Here is a 20265-nt window from a genome sequence, read left to right on the forward strand (position 1 = left end):
GCTTGAGGCTGAGTGTGCTGGGTGACCCCTGGGTGGTCCTGGGGGCGTGAGGTCACCTGCACCCTTGGGAACCTTCACAATTGTTGGAAAATTCTAGAAGATTCATGAAGTGAGACTCTCCTTGCCAACCTCAGACCTTCAGCCTGAGCCAGGGTATCTGGGTTTTGGGGGGGGGGGGGCTTTACCCTTGTGATACAAGGGGCAAGAAATGGAAGCCCGAGCGCCAGCATGGAGCTTAGCCATAGCTGCCTGTACCAGCGGTCATCCTCTCATGAAGTGGGAGGTTGGCAGGGTCCCTTTGGCTGCTACGTGCTGTGCTTCCCCCAAGAAACTTCGGGACAACTGGTTGAGCGGGGAGGGGGTGCCACAGGGCCCTGAGGACAGGGGTGCCCTGACGTCTGAGCAGCCTCTGTAACGGCCCAACCCAACCAGCATGCTGGCCAGGCGTTGGCAACCTCTAACTGGTAGCCAGTGGGTGTAGGTTCTGGGCAGACCTGGTGGGCGTCCAACTGGAAAGGGTGACACCACTGCAGTATCTGTTGTCAGGGCATCTTGTCTTTGAAGAAAACAATGGATTTGCTTCTGGCTAGCAGAGACCTATTCTGTGTTGTGTCCTCGATGGCGAGGAAGGGCAAGACACATGGTGTCCCTAATCGGGACTGGTAAATGGATGTCAGGCTACGTTCAAAAGGTGGAGCCACTCTACCTCGTAAACCAAAAGGCGTTGGGTCGCTCTTTACTTCGTGTCGCTTAGGTTTTTTGTCAGGGCTGGTAGGAGAAGCTGCAGAAGATGGAAAAGGAAAAATACAACAGGAGAGAGAGTGAGGCACGGCTTCTGCGGGCGCATGCAGCATGTAGAGGGGGGTGAAGAGCGGTGCTCATGCGGGGCTGGGACGCAGACACTGGTGCGCAGTAGTAGCCTCCTGGGAACAAAACTAAGCTAGGAGGTGGGTCCCTCCCGCGGGTGACAGGAGAGGCCCCAGAGAGCAGGGGGAGCTGGGACAGGGCTGCAGGTCATTTTAGGGGCCATGTGTAGGTACGTTTTCCTAAATCTGAATAAAAGTGCACATAGTATGCAAAGTACAGAGTACCAGGTGATGTCCTTTTTTTTTTTTCTTTTAAAGTTTGAGACCAACTTAGAAGTATTTTATAAATTGAAACAAAGACAAAACAAATACCCTCCAGTTTTCTGGACCAGTGACAAGAATCCTAGACAACACGGGCTTTTAGTCTCAGGCAGGGAGAGACCCGCCGGGAACATCAGGGCCTGAGCTACCTCTGTGTCCTCCCTCCTCACGGCACACCACACCATCAAGGCACCCTGGGAGGCGGACGAGCCGACACAGGTGTTCACCTGAGGGGTTCTCTATGTGGCCTGTGCACTAGCGACCACCCCTCGGAGACAGCTGACACTAGCACTGGGGCATGGTTTGGAAACGAGAGACTGGACAGGACCGAGCGGGAGGGGCTGGGGGCTCGGGAGGAGCTGAGCTAGGAGAAGCCGTGGGCTGAGCAAGCCATCGCCCACCAAGCCCACCTCTGCTTTTTCAAACCAAAGGTCCTGAGACCCCCACCAAGAGCCCTTGGGTTGTGCAAATAACAGACACAGCTGCACCGGCGAGGACACGCGGTTCAGGGGACGGCAGCATGAATGATCACCACACGAATGGATGACAGACATGCCACCACGGTGAGGGACACATCCAGAGCATGGATTTGAGGCAAGTGCCTTTTACCTTTCTGACCTTTGAGGTTAGCAAAGCCCTGCAGGGTAAAGCGCTTTCTGGAAAGCGCGGAGCTTTCTGAGGTAGAGCTAGTGACCATGTCATCTACAAAGGAAGAGAGAGCGATGGTGTGGGGGTGTCCACAGCCCGTGGCCCTCGGGGCACACATCAGGTCACCTGGGCTCTCCTCTGGGGCTGCGGGGGCCTGTCTGGAGCGCCCCCGGTGCAAGGAAGGGGGTTTCTTCAGGAGGTCCCAGTGCTTATGCATCCTGGACATGCTCCTGCTCACGGCTGCCTGGCACGCCGTGCCCGGCGCCGGCGGACACCCACCTCTGCCCTTCTCGGGGGGCTTCAGCAACGATGAGGGGCTCATGTAGCCTTCCAGGCTTAGGGGGTCAGTTTTCCTTTCTTCCAACTTTTTGATGTTTCTTGTGGTCCCTTTCGAGGGACTGAGGAACACCCCAAGAGAAGGAGGAGAATGTTGCCTGGTTAGTTTTTCTACCCGTCCCTGAGGCTCCGAGGCAGAGATGACCCTGGGGTCCCCTCCAGTATCCCCCTGCCCTGAGAATAAATGCCACCTGCCGGCTGTTAAGTGGGAGGTGGCGGTGGTTTCTTTGAGTTGGGAGGGTGGACTTTCTCTTTGCAAACTATTCTGTGGATTATTTACTTCGACTACACCCTATCCCACCAGTGACTGGGTGTCACTTACGGCAGAAACAGGACAAAGTAAGAAAGCTGCCGTGAGTGCCAACGGTGACCAAGGAAAACTAAGGTAGGAAGAGGCCAGTGTGAGGCTGATGTGTTGGACGTACTTCTGTGCCCCCATGCTCCATGGTCCCCGTCCCTACCTGGGACGTGACCATCACAGAAACATGGCAGCTGTCCCCAAACCCCAGGACATCCTGTGCTCACTGAAACAGGAACTCATCCACTGGTGTCAATCGGAGGCGTCAGAGCCGGCCCTTGCCAGCGAATGGGGCCCGAGACATCTGTCCCTGAAGCTGGCCTGCACGGATGGCTCCCACCCCAGCAAGCACCCCTGGGGCCTTCGGGCAAACCCCAGGGAGGGCATTCAGATGGCTGGCTGTGTGAACGGGGCGTGAGTCCCTCACCTGGTGCTGGGTGGCGTGGGCAGAGGCAGGCTCTGGGACTGCTCCAATGTGCGGTGCTGGCTGGCTTCTGCGGGAGGGAATATGCAGACCCGTCCCAGAGCTGACCTTGGGGGTTGTGTTGGGCGGGGCAAAACCGCTCCTGGAGCCAAGGCCCAGGGCGGTTCACGGCTGCAGTGTTCTTACCTCGGCAGGCTTGCAGCTGGCTGGTCAGCACCTTGCGAATCTCACTCACCCAGGCCGCTTTAACTTCAGCTGTTGGTGCCTGTGTGCCAGAAGGAAGCCAGGAGATAAGTATGGACGTTCCCTGAAGGAACTGATGATGGGAGCACAGGCCGGGGAAGAGGAGCAGGTGGTCACGGGTGCCCTGGCCTTGGGACGGCTCAATGGGTACCCCTCCATGGGAGGACCTGTGGCTGCCGCCATCTACCCCTGCTGGTGTCTGACTCACTGGAAGCCCTGGGCACAAACCACCCTTTGAGAGCACATTTCTCTGGGAAGTGGCCCGTGGCATCGTTTAGGACAAGGATGACAGGAATCTGAAATCCTCAAGGGAGACTATGCTCCCAGGCCACAGTCCTGCCTCAGAATAGCACAGGTAGCCAAGAGGAGTGACAGCCGGGCTCTGGAGACTTGGGCCAGGGAGAGCCAGAGTGCTGGCTGTTGTCCCAGCAGCTCCTGGGGGCCTGTACCTGACCTGGAGCCGGGCACCACTGCTGTGGGCCTGCCGTGCTGCTGTGCGAGCCTAAACCACATGCCACGGCCACTGCATCCCACAGGGCCACCACAGCGTGTCTGAGCGTGGAGGGGAACCAGAGGAGACCTGTCCCTGGAGCTGGGCGATCCATCACAGGACCCCGAGTTTGGGTCATGCGGGCTCAGGGTATACTTACAGCTGTACGACCCCCTGCATTCCCCAGGGCAACGTGGTTACACGTGTAAGCATGGCCTGGGCTTAGCTGTGCCTCCCAAGCCTGCATTCCCAGCCACGCCTTCCAGCACCCCAACTGTGGGCTGCCTGTGCTTCCTTCTGTGGGCAGACCCAGGGCAGCACCCCTCCATGGCCCCTGGGACATAAGCCCTCACCAGCTTATGAGGCAGGTGCACGGTAATTCTCAAAAGACGCCTGACAAGTCCCCGACGCCCAGCCCGCAGAAGGCGGGGCCCTACCTGCACAATGTACACCTCCTCCCTGGCGTTGTACCAGATCTCAAACTTCCTCACGTCACCTTTCACGTTCTCGGTTATGCCGACAGCCGCCATCTGGCAGCACGAGCAGGGAGACGGGTGTTCATTAGCAAGCAGGATGGGAGCCTGCGCCCCCCCAGGCTCCTGTCTTGGAAGGGTGTCAGTGCCCCCCTCGAGGTGATGCAAGTGGTTTGGGGTGGGGCTGAGGTCACCAGAGCTCCTGGACTCCCACCCCAGACCAAGGTGGTGTACGCGGGAAGAGGGGCAGCTGGAATCCAGCGGGATGTCTGCTGTCCTCTGCAGGGTCGGCCTCACTTACATTCAGGGACTGCTTGTAGCTGTACGAAGGGGCCTTCTCGTACCCCTCCCCGTTCTCCTCCCTCTTCTTGCAGAAGAGCACGGCCTTCTCGTGCAGGAAAAGGTGGCGCTGCATGGGCTTGAACCTGGCCAGGTCCTTCACTTTGCTGTGGCCCTTCTTGTGGTCTGTCCAGACGCTGAATGAGCCCTGCATCAGCAGCTTTCCCAGGTCACTCAGGTTCCCCTATGCCCAGAATGAACGAGGGGCCTCGTGGGCATGTCATTGAGCAGAAGCAGCCCGGCTGGGGGGCCGCGACCCCTGGAGCCCCCACCTCGTGACATGTGGGGACAGGGCAGGGGTTGGGGCGGTAGAGCAGGGAAACTCCTGTGTCCCACCTCATCACATATCTGTCCCAACCCACAGGACGCATGTCCTGGGCTGTGGGTGGTAATGACACACCAGCAGAGGATCACCCTCTGGGTGTGGGGAATAGGAGAGGCTGTAAGTGGGGGCACAGGGCTGTGGGGGGCCCTGTACCCTCCCTCCATCTTGCTGCAAACCTAACTCTGCTCTAAAGACAAAGCCTCTTAGTTAAAAAAGCCGGGTGAGCACAAGTGGACTTACAGAGAAGCAACAAAATGAGTGAGTTCACTTCATTTGGGCACATGAGGAAAAAGCAGTCTGACCTTCACACCCCCTTGTCCCCTGACCCCAACCCACATGGATTAGCCCTGAGTGCCACCATGCCCCTGGGAGGCCTGAGGACTCCCCAGAGCTTTGAACCCCCCAGCCCACCCCAGACACAAGTGGAAACTGGGTTGCCCCCAGATTGCAGGCAACACATGTGCATACGATGGTCCCAGGCACAGCTCTGCCCCGACAGCAGGTAGACCATCACCAGGCTAGTTGGTGGGATGGAGAGGGCCTTACATCATAGCCGGTGATGGCAATCAGGTGCATGGAGTCGTTCACAGCCTTGAGGATGCCCAGGATGGAGCTCAGCGCCTCCTGCAGGTCCTCGGCCCCCTCGCAGCTCTTGCTGTATTTTAGCATCTCCTGGGGGACAAGGATGCGTTCACACAGCCGTGGGACACAGGAACTTCCGCTCCAGCCCCAGTGCCCATGTGGACCCTCTGGACACACAGCGTGGCTCCCAGAGCATTGGCATCTGGACAAGACCACCGTGGCAGGGTGTGGTGAGGCAGGTGGGCACGGCCACCTCACCTTGAGCAGCAGCTGGTACTTGGTGATCCTCTGAACTGGCTTCAGCAGGTAGGAGTCCAGACTGAGCTTGTGGTCCAGCTTCCTCTGGCATTCCTGCAAGCCCAGAACCCTCCTGTTTAGACCAGGTGCGCCAGTGAGGGAGACCGCGCTCTCCTGGGGAGGGTCCTGAGACACACCTGGAAGAATGGACAGTCGGAGCACTGTCGCCAGAGGCTCTCGGAGCGTGGCTTGTTCTGGCAATACTTCTCATAGATCTGGAACTCCTCCATCTGATGTGGGATAGAGAGCATGTCGCAGGGCGCCCTGTTCCCCTCCCCACCTCTGATGCACGTGATGAGCCCAACAGGGCTCCCTTTGGGGCCACATGGGTCCTGAGACCTCTTTCATACAGATTAGCATCCGGAAGCTGGTGTTTGGCTGTGAGAATAACAACTAAACTTAATGGCTAACTTTCTAAAGAAAGGACCTGCAGAGCTTGGTGCTCAGATGTGCATGTGCATCGGACTGCCTGCAGGTTTGTTACAGAGCCTGACTGCAGGTTCTGATGCGGCGGGTGTATGGTGGGACCCAGGAACCTGCATTTCCAGGAAGACCCCAGCATGCTGCTGCTGCTGGCCAGGGGACCCACTTTGAGAACCACTGACCTTCAGCTTGACTCTTTCACCCTCATTCTCAAACAGTGCCCAGAGCGTCACCAGCAGCTGGACAGAGTCAGAGCAGAAATGTTGCTACTTCTTCTTCCTGCCTCTCAACACCAATTCATGACGCCGTGTCTGGGCCTCTATCTTATTTCATGAAAACGACTTCCTCTCAGCTCATGTTCCATGTGGCTCAGCTTGCAGTGTATGGAGCCAGGCCTGAGAGGATCACCCTGTCCTGCTCCCACTGCTCCTCCCAGCCCCGGAAACAGGTGTGCATTGGCCATGTCAACGGGGAGGAGAGGAAGGTGATGGGTCACCGCCCGCTTGTGAGGGAGGGAGTAACCCAAGCAGGACCATGCACAAGTGCCAGCTCAAGTATGTTTGGCTCTGTGTAATGTGTGCAGCAAGATGGATGCTTCCTAAATCTGGCACAGGTGGCTGATGTTTTATGGTTTTCTCTCTTCTGAACCAGTTATTATGCTTTAGATAAAACAGTATTGTTTTGGCCCAACTGGAAAGCATCACACCATTTCAGCCAGACCGGCAACATCTGCACTTTGTGATTTCAGTTGGTCAGAAGGAGACTGTGATACTTTTGTGATTATTTCATGTGGCATTTTCAGAAGGAAGGCACAGCAAAGCACACACTTACCCGCTCCAGGAAACACCTTCCGACCAGCTCTGGGCAGTCCGTGTACTCCTCCAGCTCCCTCAGGAATATTCTAGACAGGGAAAGCTTGCCTTAGGTCAAGGGAAGAGCAAGCTGGACGAGACACCCACCACAAATGAAGAGATGTCATTTTCCAGCTGATGCTTATTTCCAAGTCTGGACAGTCGGAGACTGCAGGCAGGCCCTGCAGCCATGCCCGACACTCCCTGGGGTTGGTTCAGGCAGACCTGGCCCCTTCATGGGTCTCTCTGAGTTGCTGGTGCTGCTGTGCATGCAGAAATTGGGACAGCTCCTTTTCTACCGGCCGGACAGGGACGAAGAGGCAGACAGGAGCCTGGTCAGCTGGGAGCCGCGCTCACACCCACCTAACTCTGCAGGTTCTGTGGGATGGGACCCTCCCTGTGCCCACTGCCCCCGAACCCGGGGTCAACCCCACCTCGAGAGACAGGTCTCCAGGTTGGTTCACCAGCAGTGACCACAGAGCCTGGCCACCTTGTGGTGGGGGAGGTTCTGGGGGTTTACCTGCCTCCCCTACAGACGAATGGGTGACAGACGCTAGTGACCAAGGGGCGAGGGGGGTCATGCAGAAGTCCCAGGAGCCCCCGTGAGCCTGGAGGAGGGTGGGGGGCCAAGCCCGGCTTTCCCAGGACACACGGTTGTGGTGTCTATCTGACGGCCCCCGTGTATCCTGCATCTACCTCCTCGTGTCCTTTCCCACAAGCTCCCCGCACAAGGCAACAAAGAGTCAGGGTGGGCCCTTTGGAAGGGTGGTTAGTGCTTCCCCAAATCCAGGAGGCCACAGTGGACTGGTGAGGGGAGAAGAGGCAGGATAGGAGCATCTGCTGTTGCCTCATGGGAAGAAAACGGGCCTTGCTGGGTGGTGTGGCCCCAGTGCCAAATGCACACCCTGGCCAGGCAGGAGTGGGTTGGCACTCCCATGTCTTCAAAGCCCCAGGGACTTCCAGCAGGTGGAAGGGCCATCTGTAATGGCCTGGCCAGTGCCCCCCACCAAAGCCCCCTGCTCTGCAGCAGCCCCCCGCCCCCGACCCGGGAGCCTGTCCCCTGGGGAGGAGGAGGGATGCTCTCCACCCATTGGCCACAGCCCCGGCTCCCTGCAGGCGGCTGCCTCAGAGAAGACCCCACCGAGCAGCTGCAGCCAGAGGAGGGCCTGACCTGTTATGAAAGTGGTAAATCTCTTCCATGTTTCCAAACAGAATGTCCTTTTTGTTCTGAAGGCCTGGTGACATGAGGTGTGCCATGAGTGGGTTATCCAGCTCAGCAGCATAACCCTGTGGAGGAGGGGAGAGGTTGGGAAGGGGCGCACCTGCCAAGATGCCAGGCTCTATTATGGGCTCCGTCACAGGCTCTATGGGCTGCAAACGGGTAGGTGACACCTCTCAGGGTTTAGGAAGTGAACCCATCCTTATGAATTCACTGGCCATTTATGAGATGACCACCTGGGCAACCACCACTGAACAATGTGAATGAACTACAGACAGCACCATTTTTAGGGGCAGAGGGGCAGGGGTGGGTTCCATCCACTTAAAACTCAGGTAACTGGTATGAAGGAGAGAAATCTGTGTACCCTCCTTGATCAATCAGTGGAATGTCTGTACCCCAGTAACCACCACCAGACCAAGATCCAGAACGTTCCAGGGCCCATAGGCCTGCTACCTTCCCGGCGGCAGTCCCCGAGGCCTCCACCTGAGCTTCCTGCAGGAGGATGGCATATAGTCCTGTCTGCCTCCTGCTCCTGCCGTGCTCTCAGGGTCAGCCACGCTCTCCTTGCTGCTGGAGCAGGTCTATCCCTGCGCCTGCGTCTCCTTGTCCCCGGTCCACTGACACATACATAAGCTGTTTCCCACCAGGGGCCAAGTACAGCTGACACCCTCCTTGTACCACCATCAGGCTCACCTCCAGGACACAGAGCAATTCCTCCACGTAGACCCGTTCTGTGTCCAAGAGTTCGTTCATCACATGCCTGTGAGCAGGGGACGGACAGCAGGGACATGTTGGAGCCCGAAGGAGCACAGATGGAAGAGCACAGGGTGAGGGTGGGGGCGAGAAGAGGAGGGGTGGAAGAAGTGGCAGCAGCATGAGGGGAGCCAGTCTGGGGCAGGTAGTGCTGCTACACATCCGTCCCCGGCTCTGGTGAAACTCTCAGCCACCGGGGGCTCCAGGAAACGGAACACAAGCCATTTCAAATCCCCAAAATCCTGCCTGAGGAACTGGGGACAAAGGCTTTTCTAGGGAAAAGCAGCTTTGTCTTGGCTCTAGGTGTGGACTTGCCAGATGGACAGGAGCGCTGCACACCTGCGCATGGCCCACACACATGCATGGACTCCACAGCGCCAGTGCATCCCACGCACTCTGGGTGTCAGCTCTCATGTACGGCCAGACTCCCCGTGGCCAAAGGCTGAGTGTGAGAGGGTCGTGCCAGGCCTGGACCCGGGCCGCTCACCTCCGCAGGACGGCCAGGCTCTCCTCCTCATGCCCCGTGGAGCTGCTCCGACCCTGCCGGCTCTCACTCACTTCGCTCTGGGGAGAGAATAGCGTGCAGTATGTGGAGCGCTCAGAGGAGGTGTGGCCGCATGTCCTGAACTCAAGGAGCCTGATTGCACTGCCTGCTGGGGAGGGAACCCCAGACCCATGGCACAGGCGGGGCGGTAAGGGTGGCGTGGGAAAGTGGCCTGGACAGCGGCCTCACCTTGGCCCTCCTGTAGGGCCCTCTCCGGAGTGTGCTGCCCTCAGAGCTGTTCTCAGAGCCTCGCCGGCTGCCTGGTTGGAAAGAAATGAAGAAGGAAGGCGTGGCCTCGTGTCTTGTGTCTGGAGGGGAAAGAGGTCCTGGAGTGCTTGGGTCTGCCTGTAGGGAACAGGAGTGAGCCCCCTGCCCAGGAGGGCAAGAAAAGCAGAGGAGATGTGGAGAGAGAGGAGGTAGGGGGACAGGTGAGTGGAAGATGGAAGGCCGCCTGAGCTAGTGCCAAGTCAGTGCACATGCGGGGCCTGACACTGCTGGGCCAGGGGTAAGATGTCCTCTGACAGATGCCACCTGCTGTGGCGGGGGTGGGTGGGGGCCGACTCTCTGGGGTCTCACCAGCTTTTGGTTCCCTCACCAAGGCCCTGACGCAGCTGGCAGGCACACACCCACAGAAGGGGCTTGGGGAGACAGCAGGGCCACCTGCTCAGCCTCTAAGGGGGAGACCACGAAGGGCCATGGCCCTGGGGACTCTGGGCTGTGGTCGGAGCTGTGGGAGAACTATTTTGGCAACAGCATGAACACAGACAGCCTGGGAGCAGAAACTGGAGTCAGGGAAGAGCTCCTTGGGATGTTCCCATGTCCGGCCCATATCCTCTTCGCTGCACTCGCTGGCCACATGCTTATAAAACTTAATTGACAAGGGCCCACCATGGACCAGAGAACAGTGACCACACACACCTGGGGAGGGGCAGGGTGATTTTGTGAGTGCCTCCGGCCGGGGCGCCACTGGCTGCACAGGCCTCATCTGCTTGGCTGCCAGCTTCTTCAGGCTTGCCTGTCTCCGGTGGAACATCTCCTCCATGCCCTCTTGCTTCTGGAAGACCTTCTGCACGTGCTCCTGAAGGGACAGGGCATACGGACTTGTGAACAAGAGATGCCACAGTTTAAGAGGCATGTTCTCCTTTGAGCTTGGGACACCAGGACACTGCTGTTGTGCAGCTATCCTGTACTTGCCCCCTTGCTGTGGCCGGGAGAGGTGGGACCCCCTGGAATGGGGGACGTGAGGCTAGAAAGAGTCAGCTGGAAGGGAGGACATGAGAGTCCCATGAGTCTGCTGGCCCCTGGAGGTAGGATGGGACGTATGGCTGGGTAATAGCAGGGGGTTGGGATCAGTGTCACAGGACACAAGGCCCCCAGCAGTGGCTGCTCTGTCAAGAAGGGAAGGGACCTGAGGGCAGGAAGACTGCCCTGTGAGAGAGAACGTGCCGAAAGGGAAGCTGAGCCCTATGAGCACCCACGATGCACTGAGAGTTCCTCATGGGATCCTTCTGCTTATCAGGCGTGACTCCCCACCATCGGCACACCCCGGCTCCTCTTACCATTAGGTCTTTGGTGAGGATGGATTCGTAGTCCTGGTAAATTTTATTGAGCTCCTGGATCTTATTTTCTGCACCGGTCTCCAGAAATTTCTCAATTTCCTGCAGTGCGGCCTCTGCACCATCCTGGGACTGGCACTTGTCCACAGGCTGTGAGGCCAGCAGGTAGATGCCCTCATCGCACCACTTCATAGACTGGACGTGGGAAACGTTGTAGAGGGACAGAACGGCATTGTCAGGGGTGCTCTGCCCATGCCCTGCCGGCCGTCCTACCCACGGCCTGCTGCCACCAGGCTTTGGGGATCCTCCGCAGCACAGCACAGCTGCACAGCACCCCAAAGCCACTTGCATCCCTGGACCAGACTTGTTCACCCAGAGAAAGTACAGGAAATGAGCCGCATGCTAGGTGTGGCCCTTGGAAAGAATGTCAGAGGCAGCAAAATGAATTCTGCAACACGGCCAGCTGTGAGTGGCTGGGCCTCGAGAAAGGCCCACAGACAGCAGCGTGTGGGGCCAGCTTCCAGCCACTGACTTAGGTCCACGTGGAAGGAGCAGGCCAGGCGGGACCAGGAGAGTAGGGGTGGGGGTCTTACTGCTTCCAAGAGGCCATGCAGCTCCAGGGACTTGCTGAGAAGCCCCCTCCTCCTCTCGACCTCGGCTGCAAACTGGTCACAGAGGTACTGGAGCTCATGGCACTTGGGGCGGATGGAGTCCACGGCGTAGTGCTTGGTGTCAATGAGCTTCTCACCCTCCAGGGACAGGGTGTGGGCCCGCTTGACAGAGGCCTGCGGGGAGAGCCGCCCCAGACACACAGCTCCGCTCATGTTCATGGGAGTAAGCCGTGGGAGGGTTGCATGGCTGGGGGTTGGTGGGTGGAGCCCACCTGATGGAGAGACAGCCCCACTCCTGTGCCTTCCTAGGTGATCCTAGGGTGCCATCCCTAGCACCACCCCTGGGCTGTCCCTTGCCCAAAGCCACCCACGTGACTGTCCTTACGCTAGACTTCTCCTCAAAGCTGGCAAGGTCCTTTAGGAGGTGCTCTGCGTGTGCCAGGCTGTTGCCCACGTCGGTGAAGGTGGCTATCTTCTGGGCCAGTGCATCTAAGGAGGATTTGACCTGAAACACCAGAGGGGTAGAAGGCAGGGCCATGTCAGGGAGGGAGGCCCTGCCCAAAGCCAGAAGGTGGGAGGAGGCAGAGCCAGTAGTCACAGGAGACAGAGAACAGCACTTTCCTTCTGAGACTGGGAACAAGGCAGGGATGTCCTCTCTCATTACTGTTACTCAGCTTGTGTAAAACAGCAAAATAGCTACCTACATATGTAAAAATACAAACAAACGAAAGACAAATGAAAAAGGGAAGAATCAGGCTGTCCCCATCTGTACACAACTTGATCTAGTCTATGCAGGAAATCTTCCAAACTCTACAAAATGACTCCTGGAATCACTGAGTTCATCAAGGTTTCAGGAGACAAAATACACATACAAGAATCAGCTGTATTTCTACATATAGCATGAATATGTAAATTCCAAAATTAAAAACAATATTTACAATTGCTTAAAAATGAAATGCTTGAGGGGGATCCCCGGGTGGCTCAGTGGTTTAGTGCCCGCCTTTGGCCCAAGGCCTGATCCTGAGGAGCCGGGACTGAGTCCCTGCATGGAGCCTCCTTCTTCCTCTGCCTGTGTCTCTGCCTCTGTCTCTCTCTGTGTCTCTCATGAATAAATAAATAAATCTTTAAAAAAAATGAAATGCTTGAGTGTACACCAAACAGAACACACAGTAAACTGGTTTGCTGAAAAACCATACAACATTGATGAAGAAAATCTTCAGAAAATCATTGATAGTGAGACTCAATGTAGGGAAGATGTTGACTCTCCCCAAAACACGGGTTTGATGCAGTTCCTATCAAAACTCCAGCATAACTGTGCAGATCTAGACAAGATTGTTTTAAACATATGTGGAAAAGCCAAGGAACTAGAAGTGCAAAAATGATTCTGGGGAGAGAAAAGGAGGCGGGAGGAACGATCCACTGATTTCAAGTGCACAGTAAGGCTGCACAGCGCTGACAGTGGGACACACATCCAGAAGCAGACCCAAACACGTCTGCCCCACTGATTTCTGAGCAAAGGGGAAAAGCAGCCCAACAGAGAAGAAAGAGCCTTTCTGACGAGTGAGTGCGGCCAGGGCCCCTGGACACCCAGAGACTAAACACTGAACCATGACCCGATTCTCACCCCACACAAAGTTAGCTCAAAGTGGATCATGGACTTAAACGTAAAACTACAAAGCTTTTAGGAAGAAAAGCCTGGAAGAACATAGCTGGGATCCAGGATATAGGATCGTGCCAAAAACATGATCCTTACAAGAAAAAGTTGATAAACTGGACTTTACCAAAACGAACACCTTCCTGTGTGCAGAGCTCTACGTGCAGATAAAGAGGCCAGAGGCAGTGAGGAAGAGATGTTTCAGCCATGCATCTGACCGAGACCAGGACCTCATATGTAGGGAACTCCCAGTCCCAGTGGTGAAAAACCAAAACCAGAACCAAGACAATTTGGTCAGAAAACAGGTAACCATGGAAGTAGAGACGTTTTACCCAGAGCACAAACTGATGACTAGTGAGCCAGGAAGGCTACTCCGCAGCATATGTTGCAAGGGGGACACAGAGTGGAGCCACAGCTAGCTGGCACCACATGCCCGTGAGCAGTGTGTCAGGTAAGCACACCGCCAGGTGCCGTGCGGGCATGCTGCTGGGTGCACAGAGGGGCAGGTGCTCCGGGAACAGAGCAGCAGCTTCTCAGGAGGCTAAACGTGCGGTAACCAGGACCCACGGCTGTTCTCCTGAGCACTGACCTCAGAGAAATGACAGCTATATTCACACAAAAAGCTGCACGTGAATGTTTATAACAGCTTCTTTATGGTAGAAAAGTCCTGGAAACAGGGAACAGCACAGGTGTCCTTCAATAGGTGCCAGGTTAAACTGTGGCATGCCCCAACCCCCAGGCACTAACCACTCAGCAGTCACAGGTGTGAACCTGAAACACTTGCATCCATTCTGCTGTGTGAAGGGTCAGGCCCAGAAGGTAAGTATGCATGACACCATTTCTAGAACCTTCTTGAAAAGATAGCATATGGAAACAGAGAGAGATCAGGGGTTCAGCAGGAGGGTGAGTGGGAGGGAATGTGCACTCGGGAGGGAAGAATGGGAGGGGATGGGGCTCTGGAGGGGTGAGGTGGAGGGGATGGGGTTCAGGAGGGGAGAGGGAGGAGATGGGGCTCAGGTGGAGTGGGGGGGAGGGAGGCATGTCTAGAGGAGAGAACGGGGTCTGTGTTGGGATGAGATATTCCGTGTCCTAACTGCGTCGTTGTTTGAACCGCGACCCTGAGAGGGTTTGCAGATGAGGCTCTGCAGCCACAGGCTGGAGGGCATGTTGAAGTCAGGCTGGATAATTTCACAGCTGCAGGCAGATCTACCACCACCCCCATACTTGTCTGTCGGGGAGGCTTCCTCAGCCTCTCCAGCGGGACTGTGTTCTCCATCTGCTCCCACACGTGCTGTTCATGCTGCTTGGCTGGGGTCACCTCTCTGGTCCCAATCAGAGAGCCCCCCCAAGTGAGCTCCATCAGTGCCACTGAACCAATCCTGTTTCCCAGAAGCTGACATTTCAGGACTGGGAGGTCGGAACAGTGGGTTCTGCTCACCTTACACTCGGCCTTGCCACAGCTTTAGTGCTGGACTTGGGGTAGTTACTTATTTCTGGGGCATGTGAGATCCCCCTACCCACCGCCTGGACCAGAGGGACAGGAAAATTTTCTGCAGGGGACAAGGGCATAAGGGCGGCTCAATGTGTTTACTCCACATAAATAAATGACCCAGGGGTTCTGCTGAGTCCTGTCGCTGACCATGAACAGACGGTAGCATGTCGCTCCCGCCAGCCCTGTGCTACCCGATCTGAGTGGGCTGGCTGCTTTCAAGCATGCAGCAGGCACAGGATAAGTGCATACTGGATGAGGGAGCATACGGATGGCTCCTGGCTCGTCCACAAGGAAGGCAGAGGGAAGCATGCTCCGATAACACAGAGTGTCACCTGCCACGTGCCGTGACTCACTTGCCACATGTTTCAAGGTCTGGTCCCACCGGGTCTTCGGCTCCAAGTGGCAGACGGAGACTGCTGACCATCACCTGGGCAGCTAAGCCTGCTGTGGCGGGTCTATCCAGGCCACCTTACCGGCCTCCTGTGGCCGCAGCACCAGGTGCCCACCACCAGGCACCCCCACGGTGGTTGCTCACCTCTCGGAAGTCCTGCTCAAAGTGCCGGAGCTGCAGACACTGCTGGAGCTTCTGCTGGTGCTTTGCCCAGAACTCATCGAAGGCAGCCTCGGTCTCGTTCAGCTGGGCCAGGAGCCTGGGAGAGGAGAGGCTCTGTCTGAGCGCGTGGTGACTGGGGTGTGGGCTCCATCTCCAGCTGCCCGCCGGCACCCTTGCCACCTCTCTTGGGCCCTGGACATGGGATTCGCAGGGCCAGCCGTGCCAGAGGGACAGGCATCTCAGAGGCAGAGCAGGGGGGCATTCCTGGCTGGGGTTGCTGCACCCACACCTCTTTCCTGGGGCCCACCAGCGCCCCCCAGGAGCCACATGGCACAGGGCTGGGCTGAGTGTATTACAAGGTTGAGAGGGCAACGGTCTGGCCTTCTCCCTACTAGATTTGGCTTGGGGATTTGGGGGTGCGGTGAGCTGCCACCATCCACTGACCCGGCTCCCAGGCCAGTAGCCATGCCCGAGACCCACGTGTGTCACCCCGTCAGTGCTGGGGTTAGCTCCCCGTCCTTCATTCGTGAATTCACATCTGCATGGGCCCGTGTCCCCCTGAGGCTGCCCTGCATCACCGGCATAGAACATCTGCCCCCTGTTGTGTGCACTGTGGCCAAGAGGGGAGAGCTTAAGAACCCATCTGGGTCTGCACCTGAGTCAGCCTGTGGTGGACTGGGTGCCATCAACAGGCTGTCTGGCTGCTCGGTTCCTATGCCCACCTCCTCCTTGAGCGAGGACCTGGTCTATGTGTGCAGCTGCAGCCATTCCAGGATGCCAAGGGTGTTGGGGTACAGCAGCCCCCGTCATGGCACTGTTGGGCAACTGAGGCCCAAGGAGGATGTGAACCCCGTCCCCTTCACAGTGAAGGAGAGAAGCCCTGGGTCTCAAGGGCACAAGCCAGCCAGGTGGGCAGAGAGAGGAGGGTGGGATGGGCGAGGGCCTGGCAATGTCTTGTCAGCACCAGCACCTGGACATTTAATCCCCCACTCTTGCAAAAAAGAACGAGCACTCTGAGAACTCCTCCTCCCCAGAACAGCTGCTTTCTTTAGGGTTTGGAAGAAAAGCATGTCGGCAGTATGGAAAGTGGTCCCCTTGTTTCCCATTAGGACGAGGAGATGGGGGCCCGTGTGTCATCTGCTGCTCTGTCCTCAGCCAGCTGCTTGTTGCTCCGCCTCCAGCCTGGGCCCTTACCTCTGCACAGTGGTCTGGTTGTCCAGTTCATCCTGGTTCAGGCTCTGCTCCCCACTCTTGGCCAGAGGCTCCCTGATGTTCTCCAGGATGCTCTGCCCCTCATCCAATGCCAACCTCATGTCCTCCTGCGGGGATAGCATGGCGCGTGCACCCCAGGCTCACTCCCGCATCTCCCCTAGAGCTGCTGAAGGGCGGCAGGTATGCGAAGACCCTCTGGCTGTAGGCCGGGCATGGCCAGCGTTATGGGTCACTTGGGGGCAGCAGGATGAGGTAAGAGAGTAACAGGAAACTGGACCTCTATGTGCCTGCTTCTGAGGCATCCTCACTGCCAGGAGCAAAGGGATTGAAGGTGTCTTGGGTGTGGCCACCCCTGAGGACCACCAGCGAGGGGATCATGGCCCACCCAGCAAGGCTCCCTGGGAGTGATGGGGGCTGGCTTACAGATGTCAGACCCCCACCTGCTGTCTGGGAACCAGGGCAGATATCCTGCCTTACTCATGCTAGTAAAGCAGAAGTGTCTGGCCAGGGGCAGATCAGGGACAGGGAAGGAGCCCACTCAGAGGGAGGCTGCTGGCCCCTGCTGCACTCTGGCCCACCGACCCTGAGCCACTTCTAGGAAGGAGCAGAGCACATTTGGGCTCTCAGAGAGCTCGCCTGGCACCAAATGCATCATTGAAATGGCCTCTGTTCTGTCCTGCCGGATGCTCACCAGGCTTCTTACCCTTCATCACCTCACACAGAAACCACATGTACCTTTGCTTTGTCCTTCTTCTCCGTGTGTGCACAGAGCACTGAGCTCGTGGACTGCACGTCGTTGGGCAGCTCCGTTTCGGCCAGCTCAGTCCCAAAGGACTGTAGCATCTGAGCTGTCTGCTTGACCATGAGGGCAAAACTTTCAATTGCCTTGGGAAGAAGAAGAACAGCATCACCGAGCTCTGCGCACACCCCCTCCTGCTGCCTTGAAAGCCGGTGTCTGGGGCAGAGCGCATGGGCATCTCGGGGAGGGCGTGGGGCCATTGGTGGGGTGGTCTCTGAGCCTCTTGACCTCAGACACGTACCAGGCACTGTCTATGTAGGTTCCTACCCGCTGGAGTCATCCTGTGCCTGTCTCTCCCCGGTTCAGAAAAGCGCGAGAGCTGCAACCACCACCCGAGGGGCTTTCTGTCTCTTCTGTCTCTGAGCCCAGAGAAAACCACTCCCAAACTTATTATTTATGTTGTTTCTTCAGATGACAGTCCACTGAGACCATCTCCTCGTTCTCGGGAAGACACTGAGGTTATTGGGAACATGTCTTTGGAAAAGACAGCATTGTCATGCAGAAGCTATTCAACCAATAATGTGGGGGGGGGGAAGGAGACCCACGGCCCACCACCAGCAGCCGCGTGTGGGAGGCAGCAGGACTCACAGTGCGGTGACACAGCCACCTGGTGTGGCAGTAATCCAGGGTCCCACCCAGGTCCTCGGTCAGCTGGGACTTGTCGATGTAACCGTGTAGTTCTGGTACTGAGCTCAGCATTATGACCTAGAGGAAGAAGGAAGCCGCCCCATAATGAGACCGCCCCCTGGCCAGGGAGCAATGCTCTCCCCTGGTCAGTGATGGTGGTAGCAGGGCTGGGAGGCGCTGGTGGGGGTCCCAGGCTGAGATCCCAGCCCCACCATGTCCGGGCTGGTGGATGTTAGGCAAAGTTGCTCATTCTCTCTGTTGCCTCCACGTGAAATGGGCCCATAATGACCTGTCTCAGAGGGCAGCCTGGGTGGCTCAGCAGTTTAGCGCCTGCCTTGGGCCCAGGCCATGATCCTGGAGACCTGGGATCAAGTCCCACATCAGGCTCCCTGCAGGGAGCCTGCTTCTCCCTCTGCCTGCGTCTCTGCCTCTCTCTCTCTCTGTTTCTCATGAATAAAAAAAAAAAAAAAAGACCCGTCTCAGCATCAAAGGAAGGTATTTGAACCTGATGGGCATTCTCGGCTCCCTGGCAAGGGGAGTTCCTGGTGGGAACTGAGCAGCCCTCTGACACGACAGAAGACAGCTTCGAGTCAGAGTGTGGTCACTGATGTAACACTGGAGTCAGGTCGTGCCCTTCTGTGGGACACAGCGCCACAGGGACAACGTGTCTATTTTTCTTGCCCCTTGGGGGACATTCTGTCCACGAGTTTTGGATAAAGATACAGCCTTTGCTTGTAAGAGGTCACACAGATACTGCAAAACAGGCCAAATGTTATCAGACACCATCCTGTGTTTACTGAACGCCATGTGAGTTTTAAGCTGGGGGTTCTCGCTGGGGTTCTCTGTGCAGAACCACCAAGGGGACACCTGGCAAATCGGGAGATGTTTCTGATGGTCATGGTGTGGTGGTCCCGCTGAACACACCTCCCCCTCCAGAGGATAACACAGCCCAAACTGTCCACAGGCTGCTGAGATCCCAAAGTCATGACCACCATGCAAGAGGCTGAGGTGTCCCTGGAGGTGGACAGCAGGTCTCAGCACACAGGACTCTCTGCTCCTCTCACATAACCCCCATGTGTGTCTAGGTAACCCTGTCTCATGACCCGGATGGCCAAAGACTGATTGGCTGGGCCATCAGAGCATCTGTGTCACCTGCCTTGTGACTTCTGCATCTCAGCTAAACCCTGCATGTGCTTTGTGTACAACTAACTAGAGAAGATGCAGAGACCGTTTCTCTTGACCTTTCCTGTCCTCCATAAGGTCTGCACACAGCACCGAAACGTGACATTTTGCTAAAGTGAGCATTTTAACAATGGCATTCTTGAGAGGATTTTTCTACAACTTTAAAGAGGTATCTAAAATGGGTCAGTGAGCTGAAGACTCAGTGATGATTTTTCAGAACTCACTGATTTGGGCCAAGAGTGCCATCTGTAGGGCACGCTGCCGCCCTTAGGACAGGCCCGTCTGCTTTCCTCCTACATGTCTGTGTTGAGACCCATCGTTAGTTATCGAGGTTCCCTGGCCCAGAGTAGGGAAGGCAGGACATGTGGGTGTTGCGACGTGGCTGTCGGAGGAGGAGGCCAGGCATTGGTGGTTTTAGTGATGGACCCTCGCCTCTAGCCGGCATGTCTGCAGTTTTGTCCTGACCTGCTCCCAGGACATGGGTCATCAGAAGTGAAGGCTGCAAACACAGTGAGTGCACTGGTGTCCCCCATGACCCCAAAGCCCATGGTTTGGGGCTATTGAGTGCCACCTGCCCACAAGGCCCGGTGACACCTCACTCATGGCCCCTGACCGCACAGAGTGCCTGCTATCCTGTACACTGAGGAGCAGGAAAGACTCAGACAACCACCACCAAGGTGCCTGGGGGCTGGCCCCGTATGTTCTCGTCCTCCTTGCAACAGAGGGGTGATTTCCTGGAGAACAAATGCACCTGCGGGGGAGGCTGCCTGGTGGTCCAGGCCCGGTGCTGCTCCCGTAGCTGGTGTGACATGGGCTGGCAAGCAGGCGTCACGGGACACAGGCTTCCTGGGCACACAGGTGGAAGGGACCCTGTGTGGCCTTGTTTCCTCAAGGGCAGTGGCTGGTGGCAGGCTGCACGTGCTGCTAGGGTGAGGAGATGAGGCAGGGGCCACCCACCCTGCAGGCCCAGGAACACTGGCACCCACTCCCCTGGCCCTGTCTTGACCCCAACACCAGCTGAGCCTGGCTATTCCTCATGAGGAGGCCCATTGGGTTCTCTTGTTCCTTGGCCTGACCCTCACTCAGTCAGAAAGTTCTAGGCTCGCAGCTCTCATGAAGTGCCTACACCTCCACAGTGTGGACACTCCCTGGGGAGTGTGAAGGAGGGAAGGACCCTGCTGCTTTGGGCAGCATTAGGAGGATGAAC

General features: G+C 57.0%; 1 protein-coding gene across 9 annotated transcripts in view; it reads right to left on the reverse strand.

Annotated features, from left to right (window-relative positions):
• Window positions 1-20265, reverse strand: part of MCF2L (MCF.2 cell line derived transforming sequence like) — a 95040-nt gene that overhangs the window by 5203 nt on the left and 69572 nt on the right. For 3 of the 9 annotated variants that reach the window (XM_041730946.1, XM_041730944.1, XM_041730948.1), the window contains 21 exons: window positions 17838-17954; window positions 17186-17335; window positions 16433-16557; window positions 15221-15335; window positions 11925-12044; window positions 11522-11713; window positions 10932-11123; window positions 10291-10450; window positions 9562-9632; window positions 9316-9392; window positions 8769-8835; window positions 8028-8143; window positions 6837-6906; window positions 5720-5812; window positions 5544-5636; window positions 5250-5375; window positions 4341-4562; window positions 4004-4096; window positions 3020-3098; window positions 2837-2903; window positions 2055-2173 (listed from right to left, as the gene is read on the reverse strand). In XM_041730946.1, the coding sequence (XP_041586880.1) occupies window positions 2055-2173; window positions 2837-2903; window positions 3020-3098; window positions 4004-4096; window positions 4341-4562; window positions 5250-5375; window positions 5544-5636; window positions 5720-5812; window positions 6837-6906; window positions 8028-8143; window positions 8769-8835; window positions 9316-9392; window positions 9562-9632; window positions 10291-10450; window positions 10932-11123; window positions 11522-11713; window positions 11925-12044; window positions 15221-15335; window positions 16433-16557; window positions 17186-17335; window positions 17838-17954 (2464 nt within the window). Of the gene's footprint in view, window positions 1-706; window positions 782-1736; window positions 1830-2054; window positions 2174-2836; window positions 2904-3019; window positions 3099-4003; window positions 4097-4340; window positions 4563-5249; window positions 5376-5543; window positions 5637-5719; window positions 5813-6836; window positions 6907-8027; window positions 8144-8768; window positions 8836-9315; window positions 9393-9561; window positions 9633-10290; window positions 10451-10931; window positions 11124-11521; window positions 11714-11924; window positions 12045-15220; window positions 15336-16432; window positions 16558-17185; window positions 17336-17837; window positions 17955-20265 lie in introns of all 9 variants that reach the window. The other 6 variants (XM_041730942.1, XM_041730940.1, XM_041730947.1 and 3 more) reach the window with 3 other exon arrangements.

Source organism: Vulpes lagopus, chromosome 16 (genome assembly GCF_018345385.1).
Source record: "Vulpes lagopus strain Blue_001 chromosome 16, ASM1834538v1, whole genome shotgun sequence".
Classification (NCBI taxonomy): Eukaryota; Metazoa; Chordata; class Mammalia; order Carnivora; family Canidae; genus Vulpes; species Vulpes lagopus.